This window comes from Ascaphus truei, chromosome 4 (assembly GCF_040206685.1).
Source record: "Ascaphus truei isolate aAscTru1 chromosome 4, aAscTru1.hap1, whole genome shotgun sequence".
NCBI classification, from domain to species: Eukaryota; Metazoa; Chordata; class Amphibia; order Anura; family Ascaphidae; genus Ascaphus; species Ascaphus truei.
This window is the reverse complement of record NC_134486.1, coordinates 409,677,947-409,703,934: the sequence shown is the minus strand read 5'-3', so window position 1 is coordinate 409,703,934 and position 25,988 is coordinate 409,677,947. Positions and strand designations below refer to the sequence as shown.

General features: G+C 43.2%; 1 protein-coding gene across 11 annotated transcripts in view; it reads right to left on the bottom strand.

Annotated features, from left to right (window-relative positions):
• OTOF (otoferlin) overlaps positions 1–25,988 on the bottom strand; it is a 398,008-nt gene that overhangs the window by 33,496 nt on the left and 338,524 nt on the right. For 7 of the 11 annotated variants that reach the window (XM_075598737.1, XM_075598748.1, XM_075598743.1 and 4 more), the window contains 6 exons: positions 19,951–20,017; positions 15,303–15,451; positions 8,738–8,872; positions 7,869–8,006; positions 7,264–7,391; positions 6,934–7,104 (listed from right to left, as the gene is read on the bottom strand). In XM_075598737.1, the coding sequence (XP_075454852.1) occupies positions 6,934–7,104; positions 7,264–7,391; positions 7,869–8,006; positions 8,738–8,872; positions 15,303–15,451; positions 19,951–20,017 (788 nt within the window). The remainder of the gene's footprint in view (positions 1–6,933; positions 7,105–7,263; positions 7,392–7,868; positions 8,007–8,737; positions 8,873–15,302; positions 15,452–19,950; positions 20,018–25,988) is intronic. The other 4 variants (XM_075598742.1, XM_075598746.1, XM_075598741.1 and 1 more) reach the window with 1 other exon arrangement.

Here is a 25,988-nt window from a genome sequence, read left to right as displayed (position 1 = left end):
GGTGCAAATGTTGACATCTTTGATGTAAACCTCTAAGTCAAAAAAAATAGGCCTGTCTCCCAAAGACTCAATAGTGAAACATAAATTGAACATATTGACATTCAATAGGGAGACAAAATCCAATAGGGATTCCAGATCCCCATCTCATATGATGACAGTATTATCAATGTATCTTCTTCACAATATGAGCTGTGGAGAGGACACATCAACACTTTGCAGGATTTCCTTCTCCCAATACCCCATGTAGAGGTTACCGCGTGCCCATGGCGGTGCCACCAACTTGTCGGTAGAATTTGGACTCACATAAAAAGTAATTATGTTGCAAAACTAACTTCCTTTGCAAGGTTGGGAGCGTATTGTCACAATCCTGAAAGTGTCCAACTGTTTGGACACATCTGGAATGTGGAATACTGGTACAGTATATAGAGAGGCAACATCCAATGTCGCCAATCTATGTGTCTACCCACTCAATCTCAGATACTACTTGGATGAAGTGCTCCCCCACCTACCCCCAAAATGTATGTATGTTTCATGTTGTGAAAAACTAACAATAAAACTCAAGCTATTAAAAAAAAAAGTTAATTACATTTTTTTAAATGTAATAATGTAAATAAAAATTTATGTTAAATGACATGCTGGTGGTGAGGGAATTAATCCCCAATACTATTGGGCATCCTGGTGGTTGAATTAAAGTTGTTTTATGTTTAGGGATATGGTACCCTATGGGAATCACTTGTTCCTTGACATAAAGAAATTCATGTTCTTGCTATCAATAATATTTTTAATGGCAGTACTCAACATATCCTTGAATTCATTGAGATAGCCAGATCGGATCAGTTTCCAAAAGTAAATAGGAGAACTTATCAAATAATAATTGACAGGCCTCCATATAATAGTCACCTGCATTCTGAATGACGATCCCACCGCCTTTGTCAGCAATACGAATGACTATTTCAAAATCGTGAATAGTTTTTTTTATTTCTTCAGAATTAAGCTTTTGCTTGAACATGTGATTATGAGAACAAAGCCTTAAACAATCTCCCTCAACCAATTTACCAAAGGTATCCACAAATTGTTCCTGTGCATGGTAAGGGTAAAAAAACCAAGGGGGTTTGAAACCGGAATGTAATATTGGTAATATAGTTTCATCTACTATATAAGAATATTCTCTTTAGTTGGTTGTTATTTAGTACACCTTTACTTATTTCATTGTACATGAAGGTTTTCTATTTTTTTCACTTAATTATTAATTTAGCACTAATTAAACATGGATCCTTGAATTATTTTTATTTATTATTATCAAATTGATATCACACACACACACACACACAGTGTTCGACAAATGCATCTCCCCGATCGCCCAGGGCGAGTGCATTTAACCCCCTGGCGAGTGCATTTAACCCCCTGTCGAGTGCCGCTGCTGTGCTGCAGCTCATTTCAGGATGCCGGGACGCGATCAAGTGGGTCACCTAGCAACGCGGGACGCCGGAAGAATAGCCAAGCCGCAGACATCCCTTGGAGGCACTGCAGTGACGCTACGCCACACACCAACGCAGGCGCATACAGGCACGCCCTCCCCCACTAAGGATCTCCTAGCAACTGCCGGGACCAGAGGCGGAGAGAGGCCTGGAGATTGTGGCTTTAGCTGGATGTGTCTGCGGAGCGGCGCTGTGTGGCTGGAGGAAGTGCTGCTCGTGTTGCTGCTGCCTCCGTGTGTATCGTGGGCGAGGCGGACGGAGTGAGCGTCCCAGGCTGGATTTCCTCACTCTCATGGCAGGTAAGAGAGGGGGGGGGGAGTGAAGAGAGGGAGATGCAGCATACCACTGCAGTGAGCTGGCTTCAGCCATAAGAGCAGCCACTCGGTCACTGCTGTATTTCATCTCCTGTCGGCACCACTGATAAGAGGGAGAGAGAGGAATTTGAGAGGGCGGACACTCGCTCTCACAGAGGGGAGGGGGTTGGTGTCTGTGTCTGTAAGTTGGAGCGAGAGAGAGAGAAAGTGGGGGAGAGAGAGTGTGTGTGTGGGGGGGGGGAGGATAGAGAGTGTGTGTGTGTGGGACAGTGTGTGTGTAAGTGGGAGAGAGTGTGTGTGTGTGTGTGTGTGTGTGTGTGTGTGTGTGTGTGTGTGTGTGTGTGTGTGTGTGTGTGTAACTGGGAGAGAGTGTGTGTGTAAGAGGGAGTGTGTGTGTGTGTGTGTGTGATTGCTGGCATCTACCGCCCCCCTAAAGCCCCTCTACAATCTCTGACTAATATCACCCAGTTTCTTGGCTCCATTTCCTCTCAGAATGAGCTGCTAGTTCTTGGGGATTTCAACTTCAATTGTCTTGACCCTAAAAACTACAAAATCCACACACAAATCAAGTCGCTTAACCTATCGCAACTCATTTCCCAACCCACACGAACAAACCTGAAATCGCACAACCATTCCTTGCTAGACTGGATTCTCTCCTCAAATCCCAGCAGAATCCAATCCTCTGGCATCCTTCCTGACATTTTCAGTGACCATGCAATAGTGTACTGTGTAAGGAAAATTAAACCGCCCCAATCAAGCCCTAAAGTTCTCCTCACTAGAACATTTAGAAACTTTAACCCACAACAGTTTCTGGGTGACCTTACCAATTGCCCATGGCACAGAATCGATTTAATTCCTGACCCTGATTCTGCGCTCGACTATTTCCAATCCGAGTTCTTAAAACTCTGTGATACCCATGCTCCACTACGCAGAATAAGGGTACGGGGTGCCCACCTTCCATGGGTTACACCTGACCTTATAGCACTCTACCAGTTCAGGGATGCCTTGTGGAAAAGCCACAAAATAACTGGCACTACCAAGGATCTCAATCACTACAGATGCCTGCGGAACATGTGCACAAGGTAAACAAGGCTTGCAAAAGCACAATATTACTCTGACAATCTCCTCCAGAACACATCAAACCCAGCTAACTTCTGGAAGGTTATCAACAACATATTCCAGCCTTCTAACCATCAACAGCCAAGTAATATCACTAAGGGGGATATTACTCTGACAAACCCCACCAACATTGCAAATGCATTCAATGATTACTTTGTGGGGTATGCTACTAACTTACTAGCAAAACGCAACCCAAACCACATACCTGAATCTCATCCTGGGAGTACCACTATAGCCCCACCCCCTCCCAACATTGCCCACAATTTAAAATTTGGCCCAGTATCCGAAGAGGAGATTACACAAGCGCTTCTCAAATTAAAACTAAGCAGCCAATGTGGACCTGACTTACTACAATCTAGGTTCCTAAGACTTGGTGCCCCAGCAATTGCCAAACCAATTGCTTCCATAGTCAACTCTATCCTGTCTGCAGGCCATATCCCTAAGACCTGGAAAGCTGCAAGAGTTGTCCCAATCTTCAAAAGTGGGGACAAAAACACTGTCTCAAACTACAGGCCAATCTCCCTTCTCCCAATCCTATCCAAAGTCATGGAAAAATGTGTCCACTCCCAATTAAGCGATTACTATAACAAGACAAATTTCCCTAGCCAATTCCAATCTGGCTTTCGCCCCAAACACTCTACCGTAACTACCCTGCTAAAAGTTTGCAATGAAATCCAGTGTGGAATGGAACGGGGTCAACTCACTGGTGCAGTATTCCTAGATTTTGCAAAGGCTTTTGATACTGTTGATCATGCTATCCTGCTCAACAAACTCCAGAGCTCTGGAATAGGGAAGCAGGCTTTAAACTGGTTTCAGTCCTAACTATCAAGTAGATCCCAACATGTGTCCATCTCTGGCTCTAACTCTAACCCCCTGGAGATCACCTGTGGCATCCCGCAAGGCTCTGTTCTGGGGCCCCTACTCTTCTCAGTGTTCATCAATGATCTTCCCACAGCTTGTCAAGAAGCCTCAATACACATGTATGCAGATGACACAATCCTATATGCACACAGCCATAGCCTCTCTGACCTTCAACACATACTTCAGTCTGACTTTTTCAGACTCGAAAACTGGATTTCCCAAAACAAACTGTTTTTAAACACTGACAAGACAGTAACAATGGTGTTTGGGACCAAGACTAAATTTTTAAAGCTTCCAGCGACTGAGCTCCAGATTAGAACCAACACTAACACCACCCTAACACCTGTCACTAGTTTTAAATACCTGGGCTTATGGTTTGACCCCCACTTAAAATTCGGGATGCAGATTGATACCCTGACAACCAAGACCTATGCCAAACTAGGGGTACTTTACAGGAACAAATCCTCCCTAAGTCTCCTGGTCAGAAAACGTATCGCACAGCAGATGCTAATGCCAATTATTGACTATGGAGACATAGTATATGGCTCGGCACCTCAAACCCACCTTACTGTAGCAAACTTAACACCCTCTACAACTCAATTTGTCGTTTTGTTCTCCAATGCAACTATAACACATATCACTGCGAAATGCTCAAAGAACTAGATTGGTCATCACTCGAGTCTAGGCGCAAAGTTCACCTTTCCTGTCTTGCCTTCAAATTCTTTATGGGCAAGCTACCCAGCTATCTGAACAAGCTCCTCACCCCTACCACATGCAGCACCTATCACCTGAGATCAGACTCCAAAAGACTGTTCATGGTCCCAAGGCTCAACAAAGTATCCGGCCGTTCCTCCTTCTCCTACCGTGCACCCCAAAACTGGAAGAACCTACCGGAGACTCTCACATCTACCACTAGTTTAAATTCTTTCAAATCTAAGGCTGTCTCACCTTTTAATGTGGTCTGTAATTGTTTCATACGCCTATAATATATATTATCTCTAACTGTGCACGCAATGTCTTGTATATAATGTATACCCTGTTCGTTATGTAACTGTATTTGTAAACATGTATTATTTGTCTTAACTCTGTGCCCAGGACATACTTGAAAACGAGAGGTAACTCTCAATGTATTACTTCCTGGTAAAATATTTTATAAATAAATAAATAAATAATAAGTGGGAGTGTGTGTGTGTGTACTGTAAGTAGGAGAGTGTCACCCACCCTGTCTCCCTGTCTCACCCTGTCACCCTCTGTCTCACTTTCTGTCACCCTTTGTCTCTCCCTGTCACCCTCGGTCTCACCCTGTCACCCTCTGTCTCACCCTGTCACCCTCTGTCTCTCCCTGTCACCCTCTGTCTCTCCCTGTCACCCTCTGTCTCTCCCTGTCACCCTCTGTCTCTCCCTGTCACCCTCTGTCTCTCCCTGTCACCCTCTGTCTCACCCTGTCACCCTATGTCTCAACCTATCACCCTCTGTCTCACCCTGTCACCCTCCGTCACCCTCCGTGTCACCCTGTCTCACACACACTCTGTGTTACACACACACACACACACACACTCTGTCTTTCTGTGTCTCACACTCTGGATCTGGATATCTTATTTACCCCATATATATATCTTATCTGCCCTACACCTACACAGAAATAACCTATACTGCTTTCTTCCAGATCTGACTCAAGCTTCACACGGGAGACATAGGAATCCCGCCTAACCCAGAACACAGGTAGGGAACACCTCCCTTCCAACATATAACATTGCGGGAATGAGGGTACCTGGACATTGAGGGACTGCGGATCAGGTAAGATCCCAGGTGGGATTGCTGCTTTAGATATTGTGAAGCGGGGGCATCCTGACACTGGTTAAAGGGTGCAGGAAACTAGTCGTTCACATCTGGCTTTTTTTTTCTAAATCCGACATTTACACACACACACGCACGCACGCACGCACGACTAATTGTAGTATAATGTAATACAATAAATAAACTTATGTCAAAAACAAATGTTGTTCTTACTAGGAGTTTATCCAATTTTTTTTTAAGCGGGCCTGGGGGCGGGACTAGGATGGAGCTAGGTGGCGAGTAGATTTTTTTGTTCGGCGAGTAGATTTTTGGGCTCCTATTGATTGATTAATTAACTTATTACCATCTGCGGGTATAAATAAGAGAGCCCAGCATTGAAATGTTAACCACCGATGAAGCAGGTTATACCTGCGAAACGCGATGAGGTATCGTTATAGCGTCTCATGTCATCGCGTCACACGTTCTGACGCGCTCACCCTCCTGCCTCTCACAGTGTTGGGATTTTGTGGTCTGGGGACCCCGTGCACCAGGTCCTTGCTGTATTCCATCTGCAGACCCCCGCCGACTGGAATGCAGTGCGGGGCGCATGTTATCAGTTTTAATTGTACGTTCATGATACACATGGTGTGAGTTTTAATATACCATTTGATACTCACCACTGGTGCGCTGTGCATTTGCCTTTTATTTATAGAATGGATGTTTGTGTGTTCTTCACCAAGCTAATACTGTATACTACTTAAATTTTCCCTTGTAGTCGATTGCTTGGTTATTGAGTTGTATTCTTCTGTTTGACCATTAGTTCTCTGTTTATGGTGTGACAAATATTTGCATTTTCCATTGGCATTTTTTGCACTTTAGTTTACTGCTGGTTGCTTATATATTTCCCTGTATATGGAAAGTAAGCATCATTGAAGATGGACGTTACAGGTATCAGATCTATGTAGAATACTAACTCATTGTCACACAAATGCAATAGTTACATGCACTGCAATGTCTATTTTAAAGGTATTTCTTGAACATTGTAAGAAAATGTGTTAAACAATACCCCTTCTCCATGAGGTTGCATAACTAGGATTGTGTTCAGAAGAATCTTATACCTCCCTTTGTTTAAATATAATGAGGTTTTCAGAAATAATTACATCTTCTATGCTTTGCTTTTCCCTGTCTCTAACAGTGCCTGCAAATGTTACTCTGAGTTTGCATCTTAATACAATAAGAACAAGAGGCAAGAATTGAAAATATGATGGAGTAAGATCTCTGCAAAATACTAATGCACCCTACAAAGACCTATCAAGTGGAGGTGGCATACAGTACATATACCTACAAAACTCATGCATTTTATAGCAATGTCCTGACATACGTACATGGCATAAGTCTGTGAGGTACCGCAGGTAGCCCTGTGCTTGCTATAATAACGATTTTCCAGGTCAATCTTGGTTTCTCCAATCAAGTCGTCAGTTCCCACCAAGTCCCAGTCATATACCGCCACCGTGAGCATGGATTCCATGGGGAAAGTAGCCTCAATATCAAAAGACCTGATGGAAAGCATAACGTTGGTAATTTTTTCCCCATTGTAGAAATGCGATACACTCACCTGTCCGAGAGACATACAATAATGTAAACAGTTTCCTACTTCTGGAAACATCTTTCTGTGTATGTTAAGTCTGACAAAACCTTGGTTCTGCATGACTCACTTTCCAAAGACAGGGTTCAGCTGCTTAGAGATGTAATTCTCTTTGTCTTTTATATCAGTTTTGCCCAGTTTAATGACCACGTAAGGATCTGCTTTGCCATTGATATCAGCTGGATGCAGGTCTGTAGCCTGGGATAGAGAATATAAAACAAAACAGAATACTGATCAATATCAAAGGCACAGCATAGTTATGTTCTGGAAAATATTTATTGGATACTCTACTATGAAGTAAGATGTCAACAAATCCACATCGAGTCATATTTTCTAAGCAGTGCTAAAACCTAAGTCAGCTTATAAACCATTGTATTTTTCTTTGTATCACCTACAAGATACTTCACCTGGAGGTTGGCAGGAAAAGACCTCCGTTTCCAGACAAGCCATAAACAATGATGCTACGCTCAATCCATAGAGTGATAGCCTTTCTAGTCGGACAACACTTCAAATACTTTACTTGCTACCTGATGTATTAGTTCTGTAAAGTCTCTGAATCTCAAAGTTACATTGTACACAAATAAACCATCTATTAGATTGAACAATAATAGCATGAGGGTAGTTGACACGCTAAGCCTCATTATTCTTAGCTATCATGGACATACATGTACTTACCCTTACAACGTACACTCTGACCAGCACATTTATTGGGTCATTGTTGGGAATTCCTTGGAACATGCCAAAGTTTGGGTCATATCCGGCTTCCTTTGTAATGTCGTCGGGTAATGGAACTTTGTACACACACATGGAACCCTAGGGTAGAAATGTTACAAATCGCATGACGTAGCTGCAAAAAAAAAACCCCCTAGTTTGGGCTTGTTAGTAACTGTATAACGTTTTTGTGACTTTGTGTAACAGGTGAAATCTGCTCTGCACCCACTTAAAACTACTCCCGTAACACCCCCCGTCCTCGCCAGTGGCTGCTCTAACTTTATGAAGGTTGATGCAGAATAAATGTGCTCCTGTATTTATTTACAAAATGGCGTGAGGCCTAAGAACAGCATAATGCTCATCCACGTGAATAGATCTTAGAGCAGCAGTCCATGGGGTTTTATGGGGCTGAACCATGTCATTTTCAGCTACGATAACCTCATGGTTTCCCAGATATTTACCACTGACTGGTGTAGTTACGGGTGTCCGTGCTCCCTCCATAGGAAACAAAATGGGCGCCAAATCTTGTGGGTCCAGCGGGACAACAGGGAGCCACAACTTCATCAGTTGCAGCTTCCTACTAGGCTGCCATTTAAATCTCATCCAAAAACCAGGAAGTACTGCAGCATCAGTAACTTCACGCGTAAGTATCTTAGGCGTGGGGTCCCTGGATCTGAGAATAGTATGGGCAGCTCCGGAGATCCCCCTTCCCCACCCACCCCCCCGGATCGTATGCAATAACAAAATGAGGCCAGAGTGTGGCTTCAAGCTGAGCCTGTCAGTGTTTAATAGATCTAAAGAAATGTCTCATTCTATTGGAAAGTAATACTCACTTTAAATCTTCCGACTATTCTCTCTTCTTCACTCACAGTGTCATCATCATCCCCAATCTTCCCTCGTAATAAGTTAAAGGTATGCAGCCAGTCTTCAAAGTTATCAAACTCAGTCTCCAACTCCTTATTAAATACCTGCAGGGAAAGATATCAAGGCTGCAGGATTTACCATACACATTATTTAAGTTACGGTGGGTGAAAAAGGCAACAAAAAACCTACACCGTTAGCATATAGCAAATAAAGAATATCACTTGTGAGCACATTCACATGTCTTAGACAGGTCTGCAACCCTGCCTTTCACCATTATCACCCAGCATACAGTGTTTCCACTGCAGCAAGGGATTCTGGGAAATGACATGCAAATGGAAACACAATGTGTCACCTTTTGCCTGAAATCCATTTTTACATGGAACCCTTATAAGCAAATGTTCTGCTGCTCACAACTTTTAAGCACAGCACAGCACGGGATTAGATGCAAAGCCAGTATATATATATATATATATATATATATATATATATATATATATGTATATATATATATATATATATATATATATATATATATATATACTTAGTTTTTCACACATAGCTTCTCCATTTTGGCTTTATTTTTGTTAAATAAAGCATACATGGTGTAATATGTCATGTGTTGTTGTTCATCTGAGGTTGTATTTACCTAACTTTTAGACCTGCTAAGGAACAGATGATTGTTATTATGTCCTGATATGTAAAACCATAGAATTATAAGAGGCAGTACTTTCTTTTTCACACAACTATATGTTGTCGTTATGGAAGTAAAATTCATTAAGTGCATTTTTTTTACCTTTTTTTAATGAAAATAGGCTTAGTAAAGAAAACAGATTCTAAGGACTCATTAAGAACACCTAATCTTCAGAGCTTGTCCTATCAAAATACCTTCCTTTTTAAATACATTTTTTCCTGTCAAAAAGAACATTTCATCGCCTTTTCCTCAGTACTCAAAGAATGTAGTTAATGACTTTTACCTCTACAGTGACGATATACTGTATACGTAAAGCTATTACAGGGACGATATACTGTATACGTAAAGCTATTACAGTGACGATACACTGTATACGTAAAGCTATTACAGGGACAATATACTGTATACGTAAAGCTATTACAGTGACGATACACTGTATACGTAAAGCTATTACAGGGACGATATACTGTATACGTAAAGCTATTACAGTGACGATACACTGTATACGTAAAGCTATTACAGTGACGATACACTGTATACGTAAAGCTATTACAGGGACGATACACTGTATACGTAAAGCTATTACAGTGACGATATAATGTATGCGTAAAGCTATTACAGTGACGATATACTGTATACGTAAAGCTATTACAGTGACGATACACTGTATACGTAAAGCTATTACAGTGACGATATACAGTATACGTAAAGCTATTACAGTGACGATACACTGTATACGTAAAGCTATTACATTGACGATATAATGTATACGTAAAGCTATTACAGTGACGATATACTGTATACGTAAAGCTATTACAGTGACGATACACTGTATACGTAAAGCTATTACAGTGACGATACACTGTATACGTAAATCTATTGCAGTGACGATACACTGTATACGTAAAGCTATTACAGTGACGATATACTGTATACGTAAAGCTATTACAGTGACGATACACTGTATACGTAAAGCTATTACAGTGACGATACACTGTACAGTATACGTAAAGCTATTACAGTGACGATACACTGTATACGTAAAGCTATTGCAGTGACGGATACACTGTATACGTAAAGCTATTACAGTGACGATACACTGTATACGTAAAGCTATTGCAGTGACGATACACTGTATACGTAAAGCTATTACAGTGACGATACACTGTATACGTAAAGCTATTACAGTGACGATACACTGTATACGTAAAGCTATTACAGTGACGATACACTGTATACGTAAAGCTATTACAGTGACGATACACTGTATACGTAAAGCTATTACAGTGACGATACACTGTATACGTAAAGCTATTACAGTGACGATAAACTGTATACGTAAAGCTATTACAGTGACGATACACTGTATACGTAAAGCTATTACAGTGACGATACACTGTATACGTAAAGCTATTACAGTGACGATACACTGTATACGTAAAGCTATTACAGTGACGATACACTGTATACGTAAAGCTATTACAGTGACGATACACTGTATACGTAAAGCTATTACAGTGACGATACACTGTATACGTAAAGCTATTACAGTGACGATACACTGTATACGTAAAGCTATTACAGTGACGATACACTGTATACGTAAAGCTATTACAGTGGCGATACACTGTATACGTAAAGCTATTACAGTGACGATACACTGTATGCGTAAAGCTATTACAGTGACGATACACTGTATGCGTAAATCTATTACAGGGACGATACACTGTATGCGTAAAGCTATTACAGTGACGATATACAGTATACGTAAAGATATTACAGTGACGATACACTGTATGCGTAAAGCTATTACAGTGACGATACACTGTATACGTTAAGCTATTACAGGGACGATACACTGTATGCGTAAGGCTATTACAGTGACGATATACAGTATACGTAAAGCTATTACAGTGACGATACACTGTATACGTAAAGCTATTACAGTGCCGATACACTGTATACGTAAAGCTATTACAGTGACGATACACTGTATACGTAAAGCTATTACAGGGACGATACACTGTATACGTAAAGCTATTACAGTGACGATACACTGTATACGTAAAGCTATTACAGTGACGATATACAGTATACGTAAATCTATTACAGTGACGATACACTGTATACGTAAAGCTATTACAGGGACGATATACTGTATACGTAAAGCTATTACAGTGACGATACACTGTATACGTAAAGCTATTACAGTGACGATACACTGTATACGTAAAGCTATTACAGTGACGATACACTGTATACGTAAAGCTATTACAGTGACGATACCCTGTATACGTAAAGCTATTACAGTGACGATACACTGTATACGTAAAGCTATTACAGTGACGATACACTGTATACGTAAAGCTATTACAGTGACGATACACTGTATACGTAAAGCTATTACAGTGACGATACACTGTATACGTAAAGCTATTACAGTGACGATACACTGTATACGTAAAGCTATTACTGTGAGGATATACTGTACAGGTATACCCCGGTTTAAGGACACTCACTTTAAGTACACTCGCGAGTAAGGACATATCTCCCAATAGGCAAACGGCAGCTCACGCATGCGCCTGTCAGCACGTCCTGAACAGCAATACCGGCTCCCTACCTGTACCGAAGCTGTGCGCAAGCGGGGAGACTATAGAGCCTGTTACAAATGTGTTATTTACATCAGTTATGCACGTATATGACGATTGCAGTACAGAACATAAGGGAGGAGATTAGGGAGTGATCAACTAAACCATACTAATAGTGATTTTGAATGTAAATTAATAAATATAATCGATAATTTTAAGATGGGTGCAACTGTGAACTGAAAAGTGAATCAGTAGAAAAATAAGGAGTACAGAGTGACTGTGCCCCAAAAGAAATTAACTTAAATGCACACCACCACTAATAAAATATAACTTTTATTATTATATACTTAAAACATATATTACCGAAAAGGTGTGTAATAAAGAGTGAAAGTAAATTAAATCAAATCACAACTGCACCAAGATTGCCTCTCATATATAAGCACTCCTATACTAAATTGAGAATAGGGTGTTAGAGGCTCAAATGGTGCAAACAGCCAGTCACATTAGTGAAACAGCTCCACGTTGAAATAGATATTATTAACAGCTAGAGTGGAACACTATACTATCCTCAAATAGATGGTAGATACACTGGCGACACACTTTATTCGAGCTCGGCTAGTCCCACGAATTCGGGTATACCCGGGTGTATTGAGGTTTGTGACTGTTTTCTGCCCGAGTGCATTGGGTTATTTTCCAGGCAGGGATTGAAGCATTTTATTCCCGCTGCCTGCAATACTGCACAATATATATATATATACTGCATTACAATTCATGAATTTATGCCATCTGGTAGACACGCGAAGCATTGCAGCCTATTAAATCCTAATCATTATCATTTAACAGATCAGCCGCCCGTCAGCCAGGCATGAACCCAGGATGGGAAGGCAAACGCAACGGGGCTTGTCAGAGGTGAGGAGCGGCGCATTCCAGGTATCTGCCAGGTACATACTGGGTATTTGCTCGAATAAAGTGTGTCGGTGCAGTATAGATAGACAATGCCAAGGTATACATAGAGCCATCACCTCACTGTTAAAGTGTATTAATATCTAGAGCTATTAAACTGACAAACTGGCTGAAGAACACTGTTTTAAAACAGCCCCATAACGGAGGCTGATGACATCATCACGTGCCCAACGCACGTTTCCCTCCAATTACGGAGCTTCGTCAGGGACAATTTAAATTAATAAAAATTATATTTTATTAGTGGTGGTGTGCATTTAAGTGAATTTCTTTTGGGGCACAGTCACTCTGCACGCCTTATTTTTCTACAGTACAGTACATGCATCGATAAGTGGGAAATAGGCAGTGCTTCACTTTAAGTACATTTTTGCTTTACATACATGCTCCGGTCCCATTGCGTACGTTAATGCGAGTTATGCCTGTATATAAAGCTATTACTGTGCTTCATACTCAGTGCCAGTCAGTGTCTTTACTCACTGAGCCACTCCTTCTCCAAGATTGTGAATCATTTTATTTGCATGGGTGGAACATTGTAAAAGTAAAAACTCCTGTTACACAATTTGGGGGAAGATGTATCAACGTTAGGAAAATTGCGACTAACGTTTTGTTATGACGTTTGTGTCACATGTAAGAAAGTGTTTCCTACATTTGACGCTAAATGTGAGCCACAAATGTTTATACTGCTGTGCATAAGACTTGGCACATTTTTCTATGCAAATACCAGATTAAAGAAACGACGAACAGAGGCGCAGAATATGACACACCTCATTGTAATCTGTTCATCATATAACTCCTCCCTAACACCCCCCTATAAATCCCACAGTGATGCACATTGCACAAGCATCTCTACGCACAGAAGCAAAAAGACACAAGTTGCATCAATTGGGCTCCAAATTTGCCTGGATACATCACCCCCGGGGAAATGTAATTCCTATTTTTTTGTGCAGTTTCTGAATTGTGTCCTCCAGGGCAGGACCACCACTGTCATACCCCCATTCACCAGACTTCCTGACACTCAAAGGCAAAGAGTAAGACTGTTTGTATGACGCACATCACTCTAATTCGCTGGCTGTGGCAGCTGATAGATATTTTGTCTATTGGAACTTTGCGGGTACATACCTGAATGATATAAGATGAGATTTGAACTGATTGTAACTGGCCTGGTTACTGTATGTCTGGTTCAAAGTTGATCCAAGAGGATCTGAAGCACCCCAAATGCTGCACTCAATACATATTATAATAGTAGTCAGGACTAAGATAATCCTTCAGATAGATTCTGATAAGCAATCATAAATGATATATTGGACCAGCAAAAATATTAAAAACCTCAAAATAACAACATTTTATTACATCCAAAATATCTGATATTTACACAAACAAATGAAGTATTTACACAAGGAATAAATAAAATCATCTATGTGTTGTGGTGAAGGAGACATATACAATTAGCTCTATCCAAACGTCAAATCATATGCACCTGTAATGGATACATGAAAAAAGAGCCAAATGATACTACAGGAAAATCCAAATGTATGAGGGTGCTTAAATAAATGTCCTACAGTGTTGAGGTATAATATACCCTATTGCCAATTCATAATGAACACAGTAATGAAAAACCTGCAAGGACATCCAGCCCCCAAACACATGGAACTGAGTGACTCAAGGTACAGAAATAATACGTATTATTTCTGCACCTTGAGTCACTCATTTCCATTTATTTAAGCACCCTCATACATTTGGATTCTCCTGTAGTATCATTTGGCTCTTTTTTCATGTATCCATTGAAAACGAGAGGTAACTCTCAATGTATTACTTCCTGGTAAAACATTTTTATAAATAAATAGATACATATTTACAAAGAAGTGTTACTCAGTAAGACACCTTCTGTGCCGAAAGCTGAATTGTCCACGTAAAAGAGCCATTTACTAAATATTTATGGCGACATACTGTACATATACAAAAAGAAAAGGTCCACAGCCTTTCGTTAAGTGCTGACCAGAGAATTCAGCTACGGCAAAGGAAGCTTTTAACACTGTGCGTCTTTTCTTCCTGTATACTGTATGAGAGCCACAATAAATATTCAATATGCTGTAATTATGCACATTGTCTATGGATACGTGAGGCTTGCTTTGGCACTAGATTAGTTTAACATTGATCTCAAACTGAGATGGTGCTCACACTGGATGACCTGCCCTACCACCCATAACATGGGAAATATATGCGAGACTGGTTCATACTATGATAATATGTGGACTCTAATGCGGGATTCTTCGCCCTTTTGCATTTCCCACATACCTTTAATTCATCAATTTTCTGCTTATTCTTCTTCTCAGCCTGCTCAGCTTGGTGCTTCTTCTTCTTGTCCTCTTTGGGCCCTTTGACTTTCTCTTTGTTCTTCACCTGACCCTTCGAGCCTTTCATGGGAGATTCATCAATTTTGATCTCTGATCACATCAAACAAGGTGGGTGGAGTGGGAAATGGAAGGAACCAACACAAAACACTCAACTGTGATGTGCATGAAAGTTGACAGACAATTCAAAGGATGGGCGACCCAAGGCCCCCATCCTACTAATATCTTCCAAATGCATGTATTTATATTTTCTGCTGGACAACACACCTTGGTCTAATGATATCTCATTAAACCCCAATAGAAATAATACATGTATTATGGATGCCTAAATACTTACCAACCATAATGTTGTTAGTAATTCTGTCTAAATTAACATATGTATGTTAAAAGGAGCAACACCTTCCCCCCTGGGCCGCCCCCTCTTTTTTATTTTTTTTTAAATAGGTGGGAATGGATGGAGATGAACCGTATCCATTTCAGCTCAAGGGACCACCTGGTTCCTGAAATACATACCTGGAGCACTAGTCTCGACACATCCTGGTTGTTTAAATTCCCCCGAGGCTTCCTATTGGCCTGTGTATAGTGGGAGATTTAGACCGCCATTTTGTTTCCTTTGTTGGGGACAGAACCAGCGCTGCATTTACAGGGATGTCTCTCAGGAACCAGGGGGTCCCCAGAGCTGAAAGTAACGCGTTCAGCTCCGAAGACCCTCTGCTTCCAATCTATGTAAGAAAATGAGTAGGGGAAATGCCGATTTCAAAAAAATAAAAAAGTACTCTCTGCTAATAGTTTTCTGCATGAACATTGTTCTATGCAAACTAAACATTCTTTATGGCTTCCTCAAAAATATCACTGAAACACGTTAAAAATGAAATGCTTTAACAAATGTTACCAAGAAAAAACCCAGTATGTAGAATTCTTCTACTTTCTCCCTGATAAAAGTGTATTTTACAGGGATTTCTTACTCAAACCCTGTTATTAATAGCAAACGATAATGGCTTTCACACTTTAGTGAATAGAATATTGCCATGACACTTTGGGGTTGTTTAATCAAGTCTTCCAGCGGCAAAACCAGTGCAAATCTGGGCCCAAAAAACTCCACCATATTTATCAAATCCCATTGATTGAAATAGTTTTTGCCAGTGATAATTCTGGTGTGATTCATGTGTAACTGAATTGCCCCAGTGTAACAGCTGAGAGACATAATTGATCCCCCCCAATAAAAACCTCTAGTCTAGGCTGGCTTTACCCAATGCGAGAAGCACACGGAGGTATAAGTGTTTTAGAACCAGTGCGGGCAGACTCATCGCAGCCCCGTGCACAGCTTTGGACCCCACTGTACTAGTCAAGCAAAAGAAGAGAAGAAAATACAGCTGAAAACCTCACTGACTTCCTTCAACTTTGCTTTGACTTTTTTTTTTTTAATCTGTATTTTTTCCCACTACAACGGACTTTGTCTATGTAAGACACGGGTCGCCATTTGAATGTGCCTTTACATTGCCCAAAAAGGTGGTCAAAAGTGTTTGAGAGGCATCAGTTGCATTATTTGGGTTTTTCTGCGTAATAACGCTCTTCCTATTTACAGCAGGCGATAGAATACGCTTCTTATCTTGGAAAAAGGCCACTGCCAAGTGACATGTAAGATTACTAGGGATGGGCCAAACCGTTCAAAGCCGTTTCCTGGAATTCCACAGATCGTTTCGACAAAATGCGTCCCGCCCACTAAAATCTACCTGCGTATTGGATACTGGAAAAATCTGTCATTGAATACAATCAGGATGCGATGTGTCGCCAGTTGTGTATATATATCGCCTCAAACAAACATATTAGGGAGACATGCTTGTGCTGAAAAAGGAGCACACCTGAATTACCCTTCTGGGAGATATGCTAATGACTATGCAAAGTATATTTAAATGAGTCCCATACTTCCTAAATGGATTTCCATACCAACTAGATAGATTTGATAAGCCTAAAGCACCAACCTAATGACTGGAACAGTGTCAGACCCAACAGGACTAGAACCCACAGACACTGCTGCTCTAGGCCACAGCTCTAGCAGTGTGAGCTAAACCAGCCGATGGGTAGCATCACTATCACGTCCTACTTTTGAGCTGCGCACTGCTCACACATGTAGATAATCCAGCTATTAGCGTATCTCTCAGGTATCTCAGGTGTGCTCCATAAGGAACATTAAACTGTTAACCTGGAAGTGTGAGTGGTCTGCTTTTAAAGGAAGCCAGGGGGGTGGGAGCTATACTACTATAGGTATGGGTACTCATTTTGGTGCTACATGAAGGATATGCACAAAGGTGGCTACAGTGTAACTGAACAGGGACAACAAATATTCACTGTGCCCTCTGCCAGACACATACTGAATTGAAATACAATATTTTAACATGCATAAAACTCTACAAACTGCAGGAAGCCGTTCCACTTGCTTCCCACAGCACACACAGTGTTATTGGGTTGACAAATCTAGGGCACCTTAGGAATGGTGGGATAGAGAAGCATATCTAAATGAGCAGTCTTCTGCCACGAGACACCTTACTGTCCATGTATTTGAATAGGGTGTAATATATTCCAGCACCGAAGGTGCCTTATTGCAGAGCACTGCTTAGTAAATATGCCCCACTGTCTTTATCCTTTATAAGATTAGAAGCACTAACTCAGTCACCGGGTCACTTTGTTATATTGCTTTCTCTCTGCATCTGCTGTATTTGCTGTGCTTCACCTTGATTTTACTCGTGTCTGTCAGAAAATGTGTTTTATTTAATCTCTATTAGAATATGAAGAGAGAGAAAAGACAATCCTTTAGCTAAGCCTTAGGCTTATCCACTCTATATACAGTAGTTGGTATAGAAATCCTTTTCGGAAGTGTGGGATGGGACTCGTATATTTTGCATATGCATTTCTCCCAGTCGGGTACCTTAGCTGTGCTCCTTTTTCAGCACAGACACGTCTCCCTACTTTATTTGGAGGGACGTTTGAGGGGATATACAGTACTGTATATAGAACTGGGGACACTTATTAAATTAAAAGGGTGTCTCGCTTCTCTCAAAAATCTGTCAGGAAACAGATTGCTCTTTGAAGAAACAAAAAACACGAAATTGTGGATTGGCCTTATTGGGCCTGACCCGCGGATCACAGAAACCAGCTGCGGCGGATCCAAATCAGGCCCCCAAAAAGCGCCCCTCTCTAAAGATTACCGCCATGGTTTTTATTGCTTTCAAAAAGTCAACCCACAAATATCTGCTAGTGAGGTTTTCATTGATACATTATATTACAGCAATAAGGACACCAATAACATGTCTATGCCAACTTTCATAGCCTTATCCCATCTGGATAAGAATGAGGTGTCTTAGACTGCGGCACTCAACAGAGCAAGCAAGAAATAAAGCACATGCCGGCTGGGAAATGCAGATGCATTGTCTATAAATGTGGGTCACTCATGCAGTTCACAGCATGCGTTTGGGTCATCTCACACACTATTAAGATCGTTAGGACCTATAACATGTAATAACAGGGGCTCTCACACATGGGGGACATCAAAACAACACGAGCAAAGAGGAGCTTTTCGGTTTTCCAAGGTCTTTAGAAATGAGACACCCCATTATCACACATTATTTAGGTTCCACTAATCCTACTAATTTGCCCAAGCATTACACAAGAAACGTCTGACACGCAGGAAACGTGTGTCCTTTTCTGCATGCTCATAGATCAGGACCAAACTGCACATTCCTTCCTGGAACCAACGCATTTCAGGTCATACAGATGTAGCCAGACTTACTGTCCCCGGCACCACAAACCGACACGTTGAAATCCGTCACCCTGAAAACAGTACATTTTGCACCCCGGGGGACTAAACCGGGACCCTCACAGCATTAATCCTACTGGGCCAGCCAGTCTGGTGCTGCGCAGAGGAGCCCCAGAGTGGAGCAGTCTCTCTATGTCTCCCAACCAGCTCTGAAACAGTCTCCCTATCTGTCCTGCCCCTTGATGATATACAGTAGATGACTGAATATGGATATGCACATCATGAATATGGATATTTTCGCTGCCCGTGGAGACAGAGACTGCTTCTCTCTGGGGCGCCTCTGCGCAGAGCTCTTCCAGACTCGTGGCTGGCTCGGCGCGATTAATGCTATGGGGGTCCCATTCAGAAGCGCAGAGTTAATCCACCCAGGACACTTTCTGGTTTTGGGTCCGTGATCCTGCGTGGCTGCCCTGCGGCCCAGGGGCGGCCTGCAAACTCGGCACCGACACCAGTAAGTCTTGCTACCTCTGTAATATGAATTACACCTGTTACAGTTAAGGTGCTCACAGCCTTGCAGAAGAAGAGTAAGGACACACACTACATGTTAACTGGAGAGGAACGAGCTGCACGTTTTGAACAGTTATCTTTACCAAGTAATGTTTTATCCCATTTCTATACAGGTCTCAAATCTGTACTTTGAATTTGTTTGTCATTTACAATCTGCGAGGCGGACGGTCTTTCCACAAGAAAGCAACGCTAGAGACTGCCCCCAGCTCTGGTCTTTCTCAGGATATGGATATGTGTGACACAATGAGTATGTTCACACTCCGGAAATTACCCTCTGCTATCTCCATCTCTTCTTTCTCTTCGGCCTCTGCTGCCGCTGCGTCCTGTTGCCGCAGTTGCTGGATGTGGAACAGAGAGAAGTATATTACATCACACAGAATAGCGGGAGGTTTATCCGAACACAGGAACAGCGGAATAGCAATAACTGGAATCGTAGCGGATCATCGGTAGTAGCTGAATTTCATCAGGGATAACATGGCCCAACACGCCCTAACAATAGATCAGCACATATCATAACGTAAGAGCAGACACTAGAACAGTGCTATTAGGCCCATGTTCTGTAATCGGCCCATTTTTCAATTCATGCTTTCATGATCCAGGGTGGTCACTGGTTCTCTTTCCTGGGTCACTGGCTCTTCTGAGCGTGTCCCGTGCATTATTTTAATTTACTTACAATGTGCCATACACATGAAATATGTTACAATTTGTGAAGTATGACTGCAAATATAAATACAACTTGTGCTGCATTTGCATGTCTCAGACAGGTCTGCAACCCTGTCTTTTCTTATTATCGCGTGGCAAACAGCGCTTCCACTGCAGCCAGGGATTCTGGGTAATGACATGCAAATGAGAACAGTCAAAGTACGACTGGAATTTGGGAAATAATGGAAAATGAGTGACCACATGAACCATTCGTTATGGCTCAATGAGTAGGAATTCATAGTCAACAGCCACCGCCACACCAACACTTTCCCACACTGTCACCGCCACACCAACACCAACACTCTCCCTAACTGTCACCACCACACCAACACCAACACTCTCCCTTCATGTCACCGCCACACCAACACTCTCCCTCACTGTCACCGCCACACCAACACTAACACTCTCCCTCACTGTCACCGCCACACCAACACTCTCCCACACTGTCACCGCCACACCAACACCAACACTCTCCCTCACTGTCACCACCACACCAACACTCTCCCACACTGTCACCGCCACACCAACACCAACACTCTCCCTCACTGTCACCGCCACACCAACACTCTCCCACACTGTCACCGCCACACCAACACCAACACTCTCCCTCACTGTCACCGCCACACCAACACTAACACTCTCCCTCACTGTCACCGCCACACCAACACTCTCCCACACTGTCACCGCCACACCAACACCAACACTCTCCCTCACTGTCACCGCCACACCAACACTCTCCTCCACTGTCACCGCCACACCAACACTCTCCCCCACTGCCACCGCCACACCAACACTCTCCCCCACTGTCACCGCCACACCAACACTCTCCCTCACTGTCACCGCCACACCAACACTCTCCCTCACTGTCACCGCCACACCAACACTCTCCCTCACTGTCACCGCCACACCAACACCAACACTCTCCCTCACTGTCACCGCCACACCAACACTAACACTCTCCCTCACTGTCACCGCCACACCAACACTCTCCCCCACTGTCACCGCCACACCAACACTCTCCCCCACTGTCACCGCCACACCAACACTCTCCCTCACTGTCACCACCACACCAACACTCTCCCTCACTGTCACCGCCACACCAACACTCTCCCTCACTGTCACCGCCACACCAACACTCTCCCTCACTGTCACCGCCATACCAACACCAACACTCTCCCTCACTGTCACCGCCACATCAACACTCTCCCTCACTGTCACCGCCACACCAACACTCTCCCTCACTGTCACCGCCACACCAACACTCTCCCTCACTGTCACCGCCACACCAACACTCTCCCTCACTGTCATCGCCACACCAACACTCTCCCTCACTGTCACCGCCACACCAACACTCTCCCTCACTGTCACCGCCACACCAACACTCTCCCTCACTGTCACCGCCACACCAACACTCTCCCTCACTGTCACCGCCACACCAACACTCTCCCTCACTGTCACCGCCACACCAACACTCTCCCTCACTGTCACCGCCACACCAACACCAACACTCTCCCTCACTGTCACCGCCACACCAACACTCTCCCTCACTGTCACCGCCACACCAACACTCTCCCCCACTGTCACCGCCACACCAACACTCTCCCTCACTGTCACCGCCACACCAACACTCTCCCTCACTGTCACCGCCACACCAACACTCTCCCACACTGTCACCGCCACACCAATACTCTCCCTCACTGTCACCGCCACACCAACACCAACACTCTCCCTCACTGTCACCGTCACACCAACACCCTCCCTCACTGTCACGCCACACCAACCCTCTCCCTCACTGTCACTGCCACACCAACACCAACACTCTCCCTCACTGTCACCGCCACACCAACACTCTCCCCCACTGTCACCGCCACACCAACACTCTCCCCCACTGTCACCGCCACACCAACACTCTCCCCCACTGTCGCCGCCACACCAACACTCTCCCCCACTGTCACCACCACACCAACACTCTCCCACACTGCCACCGCCACACCAACACTCTCCCTCACTGTCACCGCCACACCAACACTCTCCCCCACTGTCACCGCCACACCAACACTCTCCCCCACTGTCACCGCCACACCAACACTCTCCCCCACTGTCGCCGCCACACCAACACTCTCCCCCACTGTCACCGCCACACCAACACTCTCCCACACTGCCACCGCCACACCAACACTCTCCCTCACTGTCACCGCCACACCAACACTCTCCCTCACTGTCACTGCCACACCAACACTCTCCCTCACTGTCACCGCCACATCAACACTCTCCCTCACTGTCACTGCCACACCAACACCAACACTCTCCCTCACTGTCACCGCCACACCAACACTCTCCCTCACTGTCACCGCCACACAAACACTCTCCCCCACTGTCACCGCCACACCAACACTCTCCCTCACTGTCACCGCCACACCAACACTCTCCCTCACTGTCACCGCCACACAAACACTCTCCCTCACTGTCACTGCCACACCAACACCAACACGCTCCCTCACTGTCACCGCCACACCAACACTCTCCCTCACTGTCACCGCCACACCAACACTCTCCCTCACTGTCACCGCCACACCAACACTCTCCATCACTGTCAATAACACTTAAAACTCCTCAATACCGCTGTCTAAAGGAAAGCTTTAATGCTGATCTCTCCTTCATTCCTCACATTCAGTCTCGCACAAACTCCTGCCACCCCCACCTATGAAATAATAATAATAGCATGTTCTTGTATAGCGCTGCTAGTTTTACGTAGCGCTTTACAGAGACATTTAGCTTACAAGCTATGTTTTTGGTGCCTGAGGCACAGGAAGATAAAGTGTCCCCTGCTTCATATACAAAACAGAATATATTGCCGCTCTCCAAATGTGTAGAACTATATAGATATAGGGTACATACGGGAATAATGAACACATAGAGAAGGAGAAGGGTTAAAGAGTAACCCAAAAGAAATCCTATTTGCACTCACTAACACTAATAAATGGCTAGGAAAAATGAAATCCTTGGGAGGGGCCCATTCACCATTTAGTAAATATATAAAAACAGTTTATTTAACAAATATGCAAAGACCAAAAATAAATTGTTAAAAGAAACAGGGTAGGTGCAGGAAGGTGACTGATCAGTTTAACTTATAATCACAAGTGGGTTGTCGCTCTCTAGTGAGATGAGGGACAACATGTATACATGTGTTGTAGTGATACATCAATGGTCCTATAGGACAATATCTCACAAACCGCTATATACCCTTTACTTGATAAGGTATATATGTATCTTATATCTATACCGGTATTAGGGTCAATTTATACAGAGTATACACTGGCGACACACTTTATTCGAGCTCGGCTAGTCCCACGAATTCGGGTATACCCGGGTGTATTGAGGTTTGTGACTGTTTTCTGCCCGAGTGCATTGGGTTATTTTCCAGGCAGGGATTAAAGCATTTTATTCCCGCTGGCTGCAATACTGCACAGTATATATATATATATATATATACTGCATTACAATTCATGAATTTATGCCATCTGGTAGACACGCGAAGCATTGCAGCCTATTAAATCCTAATCATTATCATTTAACAGATCAGCCGCCCGTCAGCCAGGCATGAACCCAGGCTGGGAAGGCAAACGCAACGGGGCTTGTCAGAGGTGAGGAGCGGCGCATTCCAGGTATCTGCCAGGTACATACTGGGTATTTGCTCGAATAAAGTGTGTCGGTGCAGTATGTTCAAAAAACTGATGCGTTGTAACGCTCCCTATAGAGGGGGTACTGCACTGATAAGCTCCTGTGAATCAATATAACACAGTATTTGCAATATACATGAGTGGCAGTGTCCACGCTCCTCTAACCACGGTTAACTAGTAGATACCTAAGCAGTTTCATACATACACTGGGCATCTAGTTACTGCGGCATTATTAAGGAGATATACGACCTGGCGTCTTAGATGTTATGAACGAAGCTTCCACTCGCCGTTCCGTCCCCGCGCTCCCTGATGACGTCACATAAGGGACGTCATAAAACCACCGACGTACGTTTCGCGCTACCTAGCGCTTTCTCAAGGTAATGGGAATACATATACGTCCCATATTGGTCCCTTTGAAAGACACACCTCCGGCCATTCTATATAAAACACCAGGGATATGATCCTTTTGATGTATTCCCATTACCTTGAGAAAGCGCTAGGTGGCGCGAAACGTACGTCGGTGGTTTTCACAGGAGCTTATCAGTGCAGTACCCCCTCTATAGGGAGCGTTACAACGCATCAGTTTTTCGAACATATACTCTGTATAAATTGACCCTAATACCGGTATAGATATAAGATACATATATACCTTATCAAGTAAAGGGTATATAGCGGTTTGTGAGATATTGTCCTATAGAACCATTGATGTATCACTACAACACATGTATACGTGTTGTCCCTTATCTTACTAGAGAGCGACAACCCACTTGTGATTATAAGTTAAACTGATCACTCACCTTCCTGCACCTACCCCCTGTTTCTTTTAACAATTTATTTTTGGTCTTTGCATATTTGTTAAATAAACTGTTTTTAGATATTTACTAAATGGTGAATGGGCCCCTCCCAAGGATTTCATTTTTCCTAGCCATTTATTAGTGTTAGTGAGTGCAAATAGGATTTATTTTGGTTTACTCTTTAACCCTTCCCCTTCTCTATCTCCCCTGCTTCATACTTAGTGCCAGTCAGTGTCTTTAGTCACTGAGCCAGTCCTTCTACTGAAATATTGCCAAGATACCCCCTTTCTCACTCATCATGCAACTAAAATCCTAATCCACTCACTCATCTTGTCCCCCTAAACTACTGCAACCTTCTCCTTGTTGACATTCCCCATGTCCACCTCTCCCAACTCCAATCCATACAAAATCCTGCTGCCAGACTCATCTACCTCACTCACCGCTCCACTTTTACTGCTCCACTATGCATATCCCTTCATTGGCTTTCCATAGAATGAAGAATAACATTTAAAACCCTAGTAATGATTTATAAAGGTTTAGCAAGCTGCCTCATCCACAAATACCTACCTACACGTCACCTACATTCTGCCCACATCTTTCCTCCCACCTTATTACCTCCTCTCACTCACGCCTGCAAAACTTCTCCTGTGCTGCCCCATCTCTCTGGAATTCCCTACCAAGTACTATCAGACTTCAGATGTTTTAAACTCCATGAAAATGCACCTTTTCAAGTAAGCCTACTTTCCATAACTCTAACATGCACCTCCCCTCCCCCTACAACCCTATTGGGACTTGCTGTGTGGCTGGACAAATCTCCACCCTATGTAACATCCCCCACCAAAAAAACAACCCTTAGTGGCTTCTCCTGTGAGACTGGGCCATATCCTAACCTGAGCCGCACCTTATCCTACAAAGAGCAGCCTCTTTACCTTTTGTTTCAACATTGTCCCTCGTTCCCTGTAGACTGTAAGCTCACACAAGCAGGGCCCTCATTACCTCTATGTATCTGTTTGTGCATGCTTCTCCTCACCTGTACGCAACTGTTTATGTAATATACATAACTCCCCATTGTACCGCACTGCGGAATATGTTGGCGCTTCACAAATAAACGATAATAATAATAATAATAATTA